The 15,767-nt window shown below is 37.9% G+C and overlaps 2 protein-coding genes across 3 annotated transcripts; both read left to right on the top strand.

The window, feature by feature from the left end:
* The first annotated feature begins 955 nt into the window (after positions 1-955).
* Positions 956-8,699, top strand: LOC144654206 (uncharacterized). 2 transcript variants are annotated; one of them, XM_078514291.1, is made up of 6 exons: positions 956-1,094; positions 6,670-6,830; positions 6,949-7,049; positions 7,291-7,349; positions 7,529-7,615; positions 8,233-8,699. In XM_078514291.1, exons 1-6 carry the CDS (start codon positions 959-961, stop codon positions 8,307-8,309), a joined length of 621 nt encoding a protein of 206 aa, XP_078370417.1. In that variant the 5' UTR covers positions 956-958; the 3' UTR covers positions 8,310-8,699. The 2 variants fall into 2 exon arrangements, with proteins under 2 accessions (XP_078370417.1, XP_078370416.1); XM_078514290.1 differs by lacking the exon at positions 956-1,094 and adding an exon at positions 5,053-5,446.
* LOC144653975 (uncharacterized) lies at positions 1,695-3,659 on the top strand. Its single transcript, XM_078514109.1, has 4 exons — positions 1,695-1,831; positions 2,394-2,452; positions 2,820-2,906; positions 3,437-3,659. Exons 1-4 carry the CDS (start codon positions 1,695-1,697, stop codon positions 3,511-3,513), a joined length of 360 nt encoding a protein of 119 aa, XP_078370235.1. The 3' UTR covers positions 3,514-3,659.
* Positions 8,700-15,767: the final 7,068 nt, after the last annotated feature.

Here is a 15,767-nt window from a genome sequence, read left to right as displayed (position 1 = left end):
TCTAGACCCCTTTGGGATCCTGAATAAGAAAAGTGCTTTATTTCAGTTCATAGTGAAAGCGCGAAATAATACTTGAAGCTTATTATAGAAAAAGAATAGTTGAAGCTGTTTTATAGCAATCTGTATCCCACTGCAGGTTTCATTTGGTGCCGATTTCTTTACATTTGGGGTTTTGTCAATGCCGAGTGCCTGAATCGATTTTACTGTGCATGGCTCAATGGCGTTACAGCTGACCGAGTCGTCATCTTAACTTGGTAAAAATAACTATTGCGTGATTTGCAAAATATAATTGTCTTGAAGATGAAGTGTTCAACATGACTCGAGCATGGGACAAAGAAAAATTCTGAGTCCCCGACGAGAATCGAACCCATGGCCTCCCAGATACCGGTTGGGCGCTCTAACCAACTGAGCTACAAGAGACTCGTTGTGAGCTGGACCATTTACTAGGTTGATATGTGACACGCGTCCTGCATACTGCTAGGATCAGCAATGGCGAATTCAAGGCAAGCCGAGTGAAGTAAATAAAAAAGATGGTAAATTTTAAGCTCGGTAAAAAATAATGAAGGTGAAGTGTTCAACATGACTCGAGCATGGGACAAAGAAAAATTCTGAGTCCTCGAAGGGAATCGAACCCATGGCCTCCCAGATACCGGTTGGGCGTTCTAACCAACTGAGCTACGAGAGACTTGGAGGACTTGTTGGATTTACAGGACTTGTTGTCCTGCAAATCCAGCTAATATCCAAACGCTGACATAATTTCCGAAGTGAATTAAATCGGGCATATCCACCCGGCCTCGCCAGTTTCAAGAACCTCCTTAGAAGTTAAAACTGATCAAGGATCTGTATATAACGTAAAACATCGCTGAATAATATGCACGGGTTATTGCCGTGTGTGTTAGTTTTCTGCACTTTCCAGCCGGTTCACTGCGACAATGCCGCCGCTTCGTGTGGAAACTTCATGAAGGATTGGTACCCGAGTGTTAAACCCCAATCTTCCGCTGCTTCATTTATTCTCAATGTATCCGATGAAAACGGCAATTTCAGCAAATGCTCGTGGCGTTTTCCAACTTATGGATCAAAAACAGTCCAGACAGGTACGAATCACGTAAAGTGTGTTTGTCAGGTGTTACGAATTTCGAAGGCGCACGACAGTTTAACCTTTGTGTAAGCTAAACACATCAGATTTATGTGAGTAGTTCAATCAAACGGTCGAAATAAAAGTGAATTGAAGTAATTTCCACTATAAATAACAGTGGTGTGCAAATTTTCCAGTACTTCGAATAGTGCATCAACGTTTCGAGAAGATTTCGGTTTAAAATAACTTGTATGGTAATTTTTGGGAACAATAATCAGCCATGGAAAATTATTTTGATGCATATTAATTTTAGGGTGACAGGTTGATTTGCCTAAGGATCTAGGAAGAGTCTAGAAAGTGGCTCTTGTCGCTTATTTAACCCCGACTTATTTAAGTTATTACGGTCGTTCATGTGAGACCTTGCGACTGCTGCTAGTCCGACCTGAACTGCGAGCCAAGTGTTAGTAGTGTTTGGCGTCACAAAGCAATAAAGCTTGTAATAATAGGCTTCTTGTAACCTCGCGGAAATGGTAAGGCAATGAATGCCATGTTGATCAGTAAATATATAGTCCTTCGTTTATACTTTCAGGAATACTTGAATATTCAACCGTCTAGGGCCATGTATAGTATTCATCTTACTTATTTTTTTCTACAGATCGAGGTTGTTAAAAACTCGACAAGTGGCAAAGAATGGACAAGTATTGACATTAAATGGAGGGCTCCAGAGAAACACCCTGCTGGCAAAATTACCATAAGGTAAATACATGATGGGAAAGCATAATGTCTTCTCCATTGGCTGCAAGTTTCGATCAAAACTCAATCTCAACATTGACGGTAAAAAAATATATGCTATTTAAGGGCGGTTGTATTGTAAATATTAGCCAGAGGCACACAAATTGAAAACAAAAATCAACAATTCCCAAATTTGGGCTGTATTATGTGGTCTAGTGGAATTATTACTCATAAAAAGTTAGCTCAAATTAGTTCAACTAGATATTTGACACATCAAATGCACGTGACACCAAACTCAAAAATTATCTGAAATGATGTTACGTATTAAATAGTTCTAAAAAAATTGTTGGCTAAATTGACAGCGCGCACTTAAGTTCATAGCGTGATGTGTTTTTAAATAACCAAACGAAACAGCAACTTTTCTAGCAATAGTTTCACGGACATTCATAGCGTACATTCTGGCTGAGTGCAGCTTTTCGCAATAGCGTTAAGTGTTATTAAGACTCTCACGACAAACCTTGCTGCCTCAATACCAAGCTTTAGACAATGAAATAAATTATTTTATGCCTTCTTTTTAAATCACCAGCGCCAGCGTTGTAAAGGAACATGGAGTTTACTGGGAAGGAATCAGTGTGACTCTTGATCGTAAGTTGTTTTGTTGTTGTTGTTGTTGTTGATCATTATCATCGTCATCGTTGTCGTCATTGTTGTCGTCATCTGCGTCGTAGTGGTGTGACAGTTCTCGTAAGCTTGTAATTCTACTGGTCCTTCAGTGCAGCAGTTGCTATATATCATTTTTGGGGCGAGGGGTATTATTCCTAAAGATTGTTTGATTGTTCCCTCGAACGGTAGCGAGTCATTCATGTGAGACTTTGCGAGAGCTGCTTCCTGACCCCTTCGTCGTCGCCCGCCTCTTACTAAACATTACCTATATACAAAACCATTGGTTAACCCCGTATGTCAGACACAGATTAATCAAATGAAAAACTGGCTTTGTCGTTTTATGTTGCAGATCATTGTTCTGTTCCACGGTGTGCTAATGAATGTCCAAACGGTTATGCCAAGACAAAGTTCGGCTGTACAACATGCACCTGTGCAGGTGACAATACCCTCATGTATGCAGCACTTATCTGTACTAACAATCAGAATGATAATGACAAGACTGGGAGTTAAATTAAAAGTCTGTCCGATTCTAGTGCGAGGGATCGGACTAGAAGCCGCATATATATATAGCTTATTACCACTCGTACTAAATTTTAATTCGTTTCTGATAATGAAGTATCTGAAGCATAACCGCGCTCCGAGAATGATATGTTTCATGGTATCTTTTACGATAACGTGACCAATAAAGAGGTTGTTTTCGTAGAAGTTCACTCAAAACTAAGAAAAAATTTTGCACAAGTGCTACATTGGCGATAGCTGCTGATAAGAAACATACACTAACAAAGTGAAATGAAGGCTGAGTGTTTAACAAATCAAAAAATCCAAACCAGTATTTGCAAGTTAAAAAAATACTGAAGGCAGAAAGAAATAGGCCAAGCAGTTTTCCTGCTTAAAACAATAACAACTGACTATTTTAAAACTTGTGCCATAAATAAGATGTGTTTTATATTTTTGTATCTTTTGCAGGTGCAAAAGCAATACATGGCAGCTTCCTTGGCCTTATTTTCGCTTTACTGTCCTTTTTTTGTTATTTCATAATGTAAAGATAAGCATCCAAAGGAAGGTTATGTCGTCATGTAATTATATAAGGCGAGAAGGTGATCAAAGGAGGCTCATCAAACGTCCCGTTAATGTAGTAGCAACAGTGTATCAGAAACGTTACCTTTATAAGCCACTGCATGTATTTTGCATTCGTTTTCAGAAACATACTTTTTTCCGATTGATTACTATAGTAGAGATGTCTTCTCAATGGAAGGAAGCGTTCTACAGAAAATGCGAGCTTTTTTTCTTGTTCTAACTTTCAGAATTCAACTAATTGCGGCAGTTCAGTTCCAGATTCAAAGGCAAACATGAAAATTGCCTTTACATTTACTACAGGCATTCAAGCCTAAGTTCGTTTATCTTAGTATTCTTCTATATTTTAATATTTTTAACTACTTTTTTAGGTAACTGTAAGGTTTTTGATGACTTTTTAATTTTGACTTTTTACTACGGGCCTCTGCATGTTGATAACAGTTTTTTAAAAATGTAAAGCTGATGGAGTGCATTTTTGTTTATGACCATAGGCCTTTGGTTCCTTGTTTTGTGAGGGTAACTGGTACAAACTTTGTGCTAATAATAACTCGTCGTCATGCATATGTCCCCCATCTTTTATTCGATCCTCTCAAAATGGGCGACATGTTCTATGACACATCAGTAGATAAATAAACTTTTGTTCTTGTGGTTTTCAATTTTTGTTTTTTAAGGGAAGGAGGCATAAATTATCAAAACTAACTAACAGGCTTTTCGAATACCCAAATTAAATGGTCTAAATTTATTGAACGTCTTATACAAATCGGCGTATATTGCATTTTCAAAATAGTATGGCGGCTGAAGTCGGGAGATCAGCGCCAACAACACGGAGAACACCTTGGAGTTTCCCACCATACATATTTAAGACATACTTTTTTACAAGATTTTATGGTCAAGTAGAGCTGGTTAGGCGCCTTGTTTTAACAGCTCATTATGTGTAAAGATATCTTCATGTCCTTGCTATTGTAACATGGCAAAGCTAATAAAATTACACGAAATAAATTAAAAATATTTAAAACCTGAATTAATCGACATATTTTCATTCTCATACAAACACTGCGTCAACGGTTCTCACTACGTCAGAATGGCGATCAAAAGCTACCCAGATTAGTCGCTCTGTTACAAAAGAAAACTAAAAACAACCGGTCCATGAAATAACCTAAAACTATTCAAAACCTGTTACGTACGCTTGGATCTATTCTTTTGATCGACCTTTTTTGGGTGGGTGTGATTAGATCGATCATTCAACGAAAATGGAAAGGGCGTATGCAAAGTGTTTGTTATTTCTATCACGTAAAAGCAAGTGAACTAAATAAAGAAGCTCAGCAGACTGCATCCCACTACTTCGTTCGGTGTTGTATGAAACTTCTTTCTAAGTTTTGTTTTTGTTCGTTTTATTTGCCTTGACTTACACTTCACATAACACATGCTTCCGAGTAACTTATCAATATAAACAGGCCGGTACGTTACGTAATTCAACGAAACTGTCTAGCAAAACGGACATGCAAAAATATTTATTGCGTGACTTGCAAACTATTAGTTGTCATGCAAATTAAAGTTGCCATAATTTCCGATGTAAAATCAGTCATATCCACCCTACCTCGCCAGTTTAAGACCACTTCAATCACTTGAGAGCTTCAAAGAAACGAAAACTGATCAAGCCGCTGCCGACATAACGTAAAACATCGCTGGACATTATGCTCGGGTTATTGTGCGTGTTGGTTCTGTGCACTTTTCAGCCGGTTAACTGCGAGAACGCCTCCGCTTCGTGTGGAAACTTCATGAAGGATTGGTACCCGGGTGTTAAACCCCAATCTTTCGCTGCGCCTTATATGCTCAATGTATCCGATGAAAACGGTAAATTCAGTCAATTGTATGATTATGGGTCGAAGACAGTACAGACAGGTACGTATCACGTAATGCTGACGAAATGAATTTTGAGGCGTTCGACAACATTCGGTCGACAAGTTTGGCCTGGTTTACACTAGCGACATATGTAACAACATAACGACATAAAGAAAAGTTCAGTTCTTTCCTTATGTCTTTATGCTTATGTCATTATGTTTCAACTATGTCGTTATGTTATGTTGTTCACATGCACTGGTGACATAAAACATCAACGTGAGGTGTTTTTTGCATTTGCGTGACCTTGCCGTTATGTCGTTATGTGACGCCACTGTGAACCTGACGTCAACTTGCATCAGATATAAAACACTCGAAATCAAATTAAACTGTTAGTTTTGCTATAAAATATTAGCACGTTAAATCATTACCCAAAACGTAGAAGGAGTCTAATAGATCTGAAGAAAAAACGTTTCGAGGGAGATTGCGGGTAAAAATTACTCGTATGGTAATTTTTATAAAAAAAATTCATTTTGATGCATATTAATCAGTTCAAACAAAACAAACTAGAAATAATCTTATCAAAGCGTGACTTTGTATAACTAATACACATAATGCCAATGTAGTGGTAGCGGGGAGCGTAATTTTGAGAGCCATCTTAAATTAGATTCCACGTACGTGTATAAACATGCGGATGATTGAGTCGTCGTTTGTAATATCCGTCTCACGCTTCGGTAATCTTAACCCTTAACCACATCTTGGATGTGTCCATGTCCATAGCTGTGATGTGGAGGAGGCAGTATGCAGTACAATCCCGTTTTATCCAAACCTCTCGAACTCCGATTTTTCGAACCAATTTTCGTCTCCCTTTTTTCGTTTCCCCTGGAGGTTCGGAAAATCGGGATTCTACTATATTTGAACAAATGATAAACAGTGAAGGGTTTTCATTTTCTTCCTGTTAGTAACTTTTAAAGCAGAAAAATATATCACTGAAGCAAGAGGGGATTTTTCAAAACGGCATCATTTAATACCAAAAATCGAGTCGCTTGCGTCTTAAAAGCGGGCCATTTCTTGAAACCACTGACAAAACAAACTTGAAACTTAGTGCATCGCTTCTAATGCTTCGTAAAAATGTGGGCAACTTCCTAGAATTTTTGGGCAAATGGTTCACTGCCCCCCCCCCCCCCCCCTCCCCCATACGCCTACTACTTTTGCCTATGCCTTTCCTATATTTTTTTTTAACTTTATTTGTCCCAATATCAGTTAACAAATACAATATGCTTTAGTGAGGTTGAGTGGATTGATGTCTGGCAATGGCACAGAAAAGTTTATTGGATTCTTGATCACCGCCAAGAATGAGTTTGACGATGAAGAGAACGGAAAATTCATTGCACCATTTCCTGATGGAACCTCCAGGATGGAATGCGAAAATCAAACATCTCAAATGGTAATTCATTGCCAAGTTTTTTCCGTACCTGTTATCCTTTGTAATTGAAAACGGAGAAAATTAAGTATTTCACACGTTTAAAGGTTCACAATTTAACTTACTCAATTTTTTTCTACAGATTGAAGTTGTGCAAAACTCGACAAGTGGCAAAGAATGGACAAGTATTGACATTAAATGGATGGCCCCAGAAAAGTACCCGGCTGGAAAGATTACCATTAGGTACATAACATGATTGTAAGGCATCTTGAGGGACACTGATTTTTTTAGAGAAGTGCAAAAAATGAGATATTTTTCTAGCAACAGTTTCACTAGCCCAAAATCTGGTAAATCCGTGACAAAGTCGCTTTAAATAAGGCTTTCTGCTGTAACACCAGTGACTCTGACAAGCCCTCAGTACCCAGCTACAAAACTGAACGAGTTAATTTCAATTATCTTAAAAGTTATCTTTTTTAATCATCAGTGCCAGCGTTGTGCAGGGGCATGGAGTGTACTGGGAAGGAATCAGTGTGACCCTTCATTGTAAGTTATTGTTGTAGTTGATTTGCACACCTTTTGTACTTGCTTATTGCAAAATCCTTATCGTTGAAACGCTGTTTGAACTAGTTTGTTGTTATTTTTTTCGTTTTTTGCCACAATTTGGACTCAACGCCCTAAATGTTAGACAAGAGGAAAAGACCTTTATTTGTTTTATGCTGCAGATATTTGTGCTGGCCCATCTTGTGCTAATGAATGTCCAAACGGTTATGCCAAGACGAAGTTCGGCTGTACAACATGCACCTGTGCAGGTGAGGATACCTTTATGTTATTGAGGTCCTGCTAAAAGTGTATATATCACATTTCCCAGCCCAAATTCTGCCCAAATGCCAGTCCCAGTTCCATTGTTTTTTGTTTGTGATTCCCAGTCCCAGTCACCCAAATCCCATTTTGCCCAAATCCCAGTTCTCATTTTACCCCTTCTTACCCCTCGTTATTGTATGCAGCACTGATCTGTATATTCACATAACGAAAAGAGAGTCAGTCATAAACTCTGAGAAGAAACACGACCACGCTACAAATACAGAAATCATTACAATAATTTCACTACTCGAGGTCGGGGAGTGGGAGTCCACGCAAAGCATGATAACGGTTGTTTTGCATTCTTCACTGGCGACAGTTTATTTGAAAGTCTGATTACATGTACATGTGATCACTCAGGCCTAAAGGTTGTGCTTTGAGTCGATAACAATTCGCGGCCTAATTTAAAAAAATCTAAACCAGTGTTTACTGCAAATTAACGACCAACTAAAGGTAAGAGAAAGGTCGAGCCGTTAACCTGTTTACGAAATTAACATCTATTTATTTTAAAACTCACGCCACAAATAAAGATAAACGTTTTTTTTTTTTTTTGTTTTTGTCTTGGCAGGTGCAAAAGCAATCGGTGGCAGCTTCTTTGGCCTTCTTTTTGCCGTACTGTCTTTTATTTGTTATTTCGATTCATAATGTAAGAACTGTGTAAGATAAGGAAAACAATTCAAATGATCAAAGACGCTATTAGCATGTTAAGACCAGCAACTGTCTTCAAAAGTCTTGTCTAGTACTATCAGAAACATCACCATCAGCACTATGTATTTTGCATTTTACAATACAAATGAAGCAATTTTTTATATTTCTCCTGATTGCAAGGAGATTAGCTAATAGAAAATGTTTCCTCGTTCGTCCTGTACCAGTTTTCATATTCAATAATTTTTTCAACATGAAAACTTGTCTGAATATTTACTATAGTCAAGGTTTAAACTTTAAAGTTTTCATATGTATATGTATAATGCTCGTTTATTACCATAGGCCAAAATTGGTTGATATGGTTGTCAATAAAAAAATATGTTTTCTCTACCCACAGCTTATCGCATCCTTCCTTCCCTCCATGCATGTCGTATTTATCGCAGTTTCGTAGCAAGCTAAAAATATATACGACTGGTATGTTTCTCTGAGGGCAGGATTGGTTGGACGAAAATAAATCGATATCGACAATCTGATTCAGTTACAGCAGAAGAATATCTGCCAAACACCTTTTCTATGCGTTAGTTACAAACGACTCCCAATTGATCTGATATCGACTTTTAGGCAAACTTTTATCAACATTCCATTTCAGTCACGGGAGACTTTCACATTTCGAACAACAAGCATTAGAGTCTTGACTTTTTTTTTCAAGCATTTTGCAAGCCATTTTTTTTTATCCCGATTTTTTTCATTAGTAAAATAGGCAAAGAGCTCGCTGCTTCAGGCAATGGTTTAATTACTTGCCTCTTTCATAATTATGCATCTTTTAATCGTAAAATTTTTCATCTCAAAATTTGTTTGCATAACTTAAAAAGTTACCGTTAGTTTTTTTGTAAACGTTCTTGGTTGAACTTACTTTAATTTCTGTGCTCTCGCTTTCCTTTCCTTTTTTTATATGTCACAAATCACCTTAAAAAAAGAAAATGTAGACACCTGAGTGTGTAATAACAATTAAGATTAAAAAATATGTAGCACGACCGTATACTGTCATTCCTGTCCAATTTAATCAGTGGCAGAATGAATCACTAAAAAGTCTTCTTTTTAAATACGAAGCCCTATACTGATTTAAGTACCTGAGAGATTGCTCGTTAATATCTCAGATCCAGTTGCTTTCTTTCAGCAAGTTGTGAAGTCGCTCAACATGAACATAAACACTAAACAGCTTGCACCAGCTGCCTAATTTAATTTCCCCCGGGGGTACTCCTTGGATTTTTTGGTGGGAGGTGCTGGCCAGCCTATTAAATTGTGATCCTATGCCATACCCAAGTAAAATATTTTCTCTGCCCATTTTCTGACCGTTTGCTCATGTATGACACATTTAAATTTTTAGACTTGGCCGATTGGTAGATATGACTTATTTTCATACCAAAAAAGCATTCCTTTTGGGGCGGTACATACTTATGGTGATTGTATAGAGGAGTAACCCCCCTTCCCCCCCCCCCCCCCCGTGGGTGTGTATAAACATTAGGGAGCTTGAACAATTAATGATTAATAACGTTGATCTTTCTGGTGTACTATTTGACTTCTTGGTCAAGTAAAATTCGCTCACTTTGCGTCGAGAGCGAGCAATTCTAGTAAGTTACGAAACCGGACGAAAAAAATAAAACAAATAAAGAAACACATGACATCCTTACTTTTGTTTTCATGAGATTGTTTTAAATTATTTTGCAAAGAGATTAAGTGAGAGTACGGCCACTTTAGCTTCAAAATGCAAATAAAAACACAAGTCCATTAAAAGACCATTTAAGAGGGCGTCTTTCTTAGAAACACCCACTCAATTTCACGTAAAAAATAATTTTGCCTGAAACTCTGTCAACTGAAAGACTTTACCAAGGTAAGAACTAAAACAGATTTGGTTTGATTTGAAATGATATTCTGGACGCGTTAGGAGCCATAAAATATTTTCCCTTGTCAGCCTCTGTCATAACGTCTCGAAAATTGAAAAATAGGCACTTTTCGTAACACTGTAAAATATTTATTTCGCATCATCTAGCCGCAAATTTTATATCAACTTGCTCATAAACCTTTCTAGTTTTCCACGAAAGTCACAATTTGCCTCTCAATTCTCCTGAAAAGGCAAAATGGAGCGTATTATGACCACTACTAATCGCCTTCGAGCGAAGGATGTAAATTGGCTTCGATTTAGAGGCTATTTTGTAAATTTTGGGACCAACCTAATACTTCTAGCCTATACAGCCGACTAGAGTAGTCGTTTATCTGCAAATATGTGCAAAATCCCATGTACGTTTTCAATATTTCAAAAGTTGTGACCGTTTTTATCAGCACATGTACCAGCATTTTCGATTTTTTCGCCTATATTGAAATCGAACTCTCTCGAGCAGATTTTGACACACATGCAGCCTACCTGCTTCTCATCTTGGCTTACGTCCAACGTTAGACGGTTAACAATCCCCAGATTGCTAAATCCCATAATAACTCCAGCAAATTGGTAGGTATTGCCTTCAAAACTTGAGCACCACGGCATCTATCGAGTTCCTTGTTGGCGAGCGAAAGCCTGAATCCAAGGCTACATTTCGCACTAAATAGCCCATTGAACACCGTTTCAGAGCCGTTTTTCTTCAAGAATCAGACAAAAGACACTCCGAGACTGGTATTCAGAGAACATAGCCGCGATTTGAGGTCTGAATTCCGAAGAAACATCACCATTTACAGCGTACATCTCCACAATATCGATACTGTGTGATGCTGCTTCCGCAGAGGTCCGCATAAATGGGGAGACCGCTGATCGCTTGTACCAACAAGGCAATGTCACACTATAATTTTTTTAAATCAAAATTTGGAAAGCATGCGCAATTTCGAGTTTTAAAGAAATCAATCCTATAAACTAGTAATACGTGACTCGCAGGGCCTCGCGAAGCTCTGGGTTGGGGAGAAGGGGTGGGGGGGGGGGGGGTGTTAATAATTAAGGAGTGGACTATTTGAAGTTGAACATTAGTTGAATTGTACATATTCAATTTTCCACAGTAGGCAGGAAGATATATTTGTTAGAAATTTTATTTCAACGGGCATGGCCGCGACACCCTCGTTCCCAGGGTCTACTCCGCTTTAAAGATGGTGGCTTTTTTCTGGTACGTAAAGAGGTAGAAAGCGTTGGGAAGCGCAGGCTATTTTCAAAATCATCGACAAATTATTGGATAGTCGCATTTTGGACATTTATTTGATGACATAAAAAAAAAGAACGAACGGCAGGAGGATTCGAGCCTCCGCCCGCGCGCCCCTGATGGCGATGAAAGGTTTATAGCCTGAATAGGCGTTGAGGGAGTATTATGTGGAAATCAATGTTATTTTAATCCGAAAAGAAAAACGATAAAAATGAAAGGCTCAGAATTCGAACCCACAAAAAAAGAAAAAAAAAAAACACTAGCCGGATTCGAACCCCCGACCTCAGGTCCGAAGATCTGATTTCAAGTTCGACGCCTTACCATTAGGCCACCAGCGCGCGGCGGCCGTGTGACGTCATTTCCGCCACACACCAAGCTCACAAATATATATAGAAATATATATGACCGTAAACTCCACACGAGATTTCATCCCGCCTGATCCCTTTGAGGGACAAAATTATACACCCCGCTACGCTCGGCCTTCGGCTCTCGCTTCGCGAGGAATAAATATATTTTAAAAGCAAAGCCTCGAGCCAAATGGCCCATACTGTCATAGCTTATCCCGGTTTCGATAGCATTAAGCGGCTAAGAATATTTCTACTCCCTCCTAGATGGAATGCTAGTCCATCGCAGTTCAGCATGACCACATTGAATTTTTGAAGCGTGTTGCTATGGTAACGTTTGTAAAATTAGGCATTATGTTGATATCAAAATCTTAGTTCAGTTATATCATGCCATTATTCTTCCTTTTTTTTTCATACTGCTGTATAGTCTGGGGTAACACCTATGAACATAATATTAAACCACTTGAAAGAATGCAAAAGAAAGCAATCCGTCTAATTACCTTTTCTGATTTTGATGCCCATACTAGTCCTTTGTTTTCTCAACTCAAACTTCTAAAACTTCAAGATCATATCAAACTTCAAACCCTTTACTTCATGCACCAATTCTTCATGACAAATTACCTAAGGTTTTTGACTACTTTTTTATTAAAACTTCTGATAAACATAATGTTAACACACGCTTTGCATCTAGGTCAACTTTTTATGTTCCAAAAATTCGAACTTACTATGGCAAATTCAATATAAGATACAACGGACCTATATTATGGAATGAAATTGATGAGAGATTTAAGATTCTATCTCCTTATTCATTTAAAAGAGAATTATCATTGCATTTCATTAACTTCTATTAAGTTTTTCTACTAATAATTTAATTTTGGTATTTCTGCCATTTTTCATTTTTTTTTCTTTCCTTTTTCTTTTTACTATTATCTTTTTGCTGTTGTTGTTGTACATACGTGTTTAAGAATTATTTGTTCTGTAATCTACCACCTTAATTAATTGTGTAAAATTGTAAAATGTAAAATGCCTCTTTTCTGACGATATATTTATTTGAAATTAATAAATGGTGGTCACCCAACTAGTTTAGCTTTTTAGTTATTTTGGGTGACCAGCAACTGCATGTATTTTTAATTTATTTATTGTTTAAACATTTCTTTTTGTAATTTTACAGTTCAAATAAACTTTTGTTGTTTTTTTTTTTGTTGTAACGCTCACAGAGGTCATACGTGTCGTAGCGGATAGGATGCGAGACGTTGATTTCTCTATTAACCTCGTCTACCAGAACTTGTCTGTCGGAATTTTCCTGGAGGCATTGGACATCTTCCTCGTCATCGGGCGACATTCCGACCACACCCTGATCCTTGCGACGCTTTGATAGATCATTCTCTTGCATTTCTGAAACAGACATGTAGCCTAATCCGCGCACACGACGAAAACTCGCGCACATTTTCTGCTCGGCTTGCAGAATGTCTCCGTCGATTTTATAAAATTTAGTAACGGAGAGAAGCTTTCTATATTAGTTGTTTAACTGTGACAGATATTTGCAGTACAGTGCCCAACAGTAAAAAAAATTACAAATATGTATATCAACAAATGATCCCCTTAAAATAGAAAATATCTATCTCTTCGAAAAAAAAAAAAAAACTGGCTTTACCCAAATTTCTCTTGCTGCCCAAAAAATCTGAGTTGCCTAAAATTTGAGGGGGCTGCAGCCCGCCTGCCCCCCCCCCCCCCCCCCCGGCCTGTACGCCTATGGGGAAGGGTCCGCCTTTCGCCCAGTTCTTTCTCCTAGTGTAAACCGTGCCATAAGGTATTCTTTAACCTTCTACGAAATTCTAACGTTGCTCCTCGGTTTGCTTAGGGCCCATCCTGTTTGTATAGGATTGATTTCTTTAAAACTCGAAATTGCGCATGCTTTCCAATTTTTGATTTAAAAAAATTATAGTGTGACATTGCCTTGTTGGTACAAGCGATCAGCGGTCTCCCCATTTATGCGGACCTCTGCGGAAGCAGCATCACACAGTATCGATATTGTGGAGATGTACGCTGTAAATGGTGATGTTTCTTCGGAATTCAGACCTCAAATCGCGGCTATGTTCTCTGAATACCAGTCTCGGAGTGTCTTTTGTCTGATTCTTGAAGAAAAACGGCTCTGAAACGTTGTTCAATGGGCTATTTAGTGCGAAATGTAGCCTTGGATTCAGGCTTTCGCTCGCCAACAAGGGACTCGATAGATGCCGTGGTGCTCAAGTTTTGAAGGCAATACCTACCAATTTGCTGGAGTTATTATGGGATTTAGCAATCTGGGGATTGTTAACCGTCTAACGTTGGACGTAAACCAAGATGAGAAGCAGGTAGGCTGCATGTGTGTCAAAATCTGCTCGAGAGAGTTCGATTTCAATATAGGCGAAAAATCGAAAATGCTGGTACATGTGCTGATAAAAACGGTCACAACTTTTGAAATATTGAAAACGTACATGGGATTTTGCACATATTTGCAGATAAACGACTACTCTAGTCGGCTGTATAGGCTAGAAGTATAAGGTTGGTCCCAAAATTTACAAAATAGCCTCTAAATCGAAGCCAATTTACATCCTTCGCTCGAAGGCGATTAGTAGTGGTCATAATACGCTCCATTTTGCCTTTTCAGGAGAATTGAGAGGCAAATTGTGACTTTCGTGGAAAACTAGAAAGGTTTATGAGCAAGTTGATATAAAATTTGCGGCTAGATGATGCGAAATAAATATTTTACAGTGTTACGAAAAGTGCCTATTTTTCAATTTTCGAGACGTTATGACAGAGGCTGACAAGGGAAAATATTTTATGGCTCCTAACGCGTCCAGAATATCATTTCAAATCAAACCAAATCTGTTTTAGTTCTTACCTCAGTAAAGTCTTTCAGTTGACAGAGTTTCAGGCAAAATTATTTTTTACGTGAAATTGAGTGGGTGTTTCTAAGAAAGACGTCCTCTTAAATTTCTGTCGGCTTGCACATTTTGCTGACGGTCTGAAAATCATGAATTGATCATTGCTGAGTTATGTCGGTTCTTCATTGAAGTTTCCGTGTAAGAAAGCAAATTAAAACAGTTGTAATAATAAAAAGGCGGCGATATGTCTCGAAAAACATAACAAGAACATCATATTATTTTTTTAAGTTCGAGACTTTCATATAGAACATGTGAAATGAGCAGTGTTTGTTTTATCTTTAAATTTTAAAGTAGTGAGCACTTTTTTGGCAAATCGAAATAAGCAATTATTCGCAAATCGCAAGTTTTCAGTATTTTTAATTTGTTTCTTCTCCCCAATTTTGCCTGCTTTCTGCAACAGACAGAAATGAACTCTTCTCCCCTTAGCTATAGTTTTCTTTTTTTCCAAAGGTACCATTTTCATTGTTTTTAGTAATATCATCTACTGGGAGAAGCTAATTTGAATTATTTTTATTCCCTAGTATGCTAAAAGCTGTCAGAAATTTGAAAATATTCATTGAAAATTTAGCTGCTTGTAGAGGTGTAGCATTCATTCAGTCTGACTCGTTCTGAACAAGTCTTATTCTGGGAAATGAAAGAATAAATTGAACCTGCTCGATTTTTTTTTAAAAACTTCAACAGACCAAAAGCTTCCATACTTTAAAAAGTAGAGAAACGGTTCTTAATTGTCTTTTTAGCTCTCTAATATTAAGTCTACGTAATTTTTAAAATTTGGGAACACTATTTACCTAAAAGATGTTTACCTTATAGGAAGCTTTCCTTGTAGTGTTGACTGAGTTATAGTTAGCACTGAAAAATGCGCACTACTCCACACGCCAAAAAGTCAACAACTTGCAGCTGCTCTTTCTAATTTTGTCGGATGGTTAATTGGGGTTTTTGAAATGGGCATTTTGTATATGTTCCTTTTTACGTATGCATGGATTAATTTCATACAACGCCTCTGACGTT

Source organism: Oculina patagonica, chromosome 5 (assembly GCF_052425735.1).
Source record: "Oculina patagonica isolate OP01 chromosome 5, crgOcupat, whole genome shotgun sequence".
NCBI classification, from domain to species: domain Eukaryota; kingdom Metazoa; phylum Cnidaria; class Anthozoa; order Scleractinia; family Oculinidae; genus Oculina; species Oculina patagonica.
Note: the sequence above shows the minus strand (reverse complement) of the source record. Positions and strands in the feature narration are given on the sequence as shown.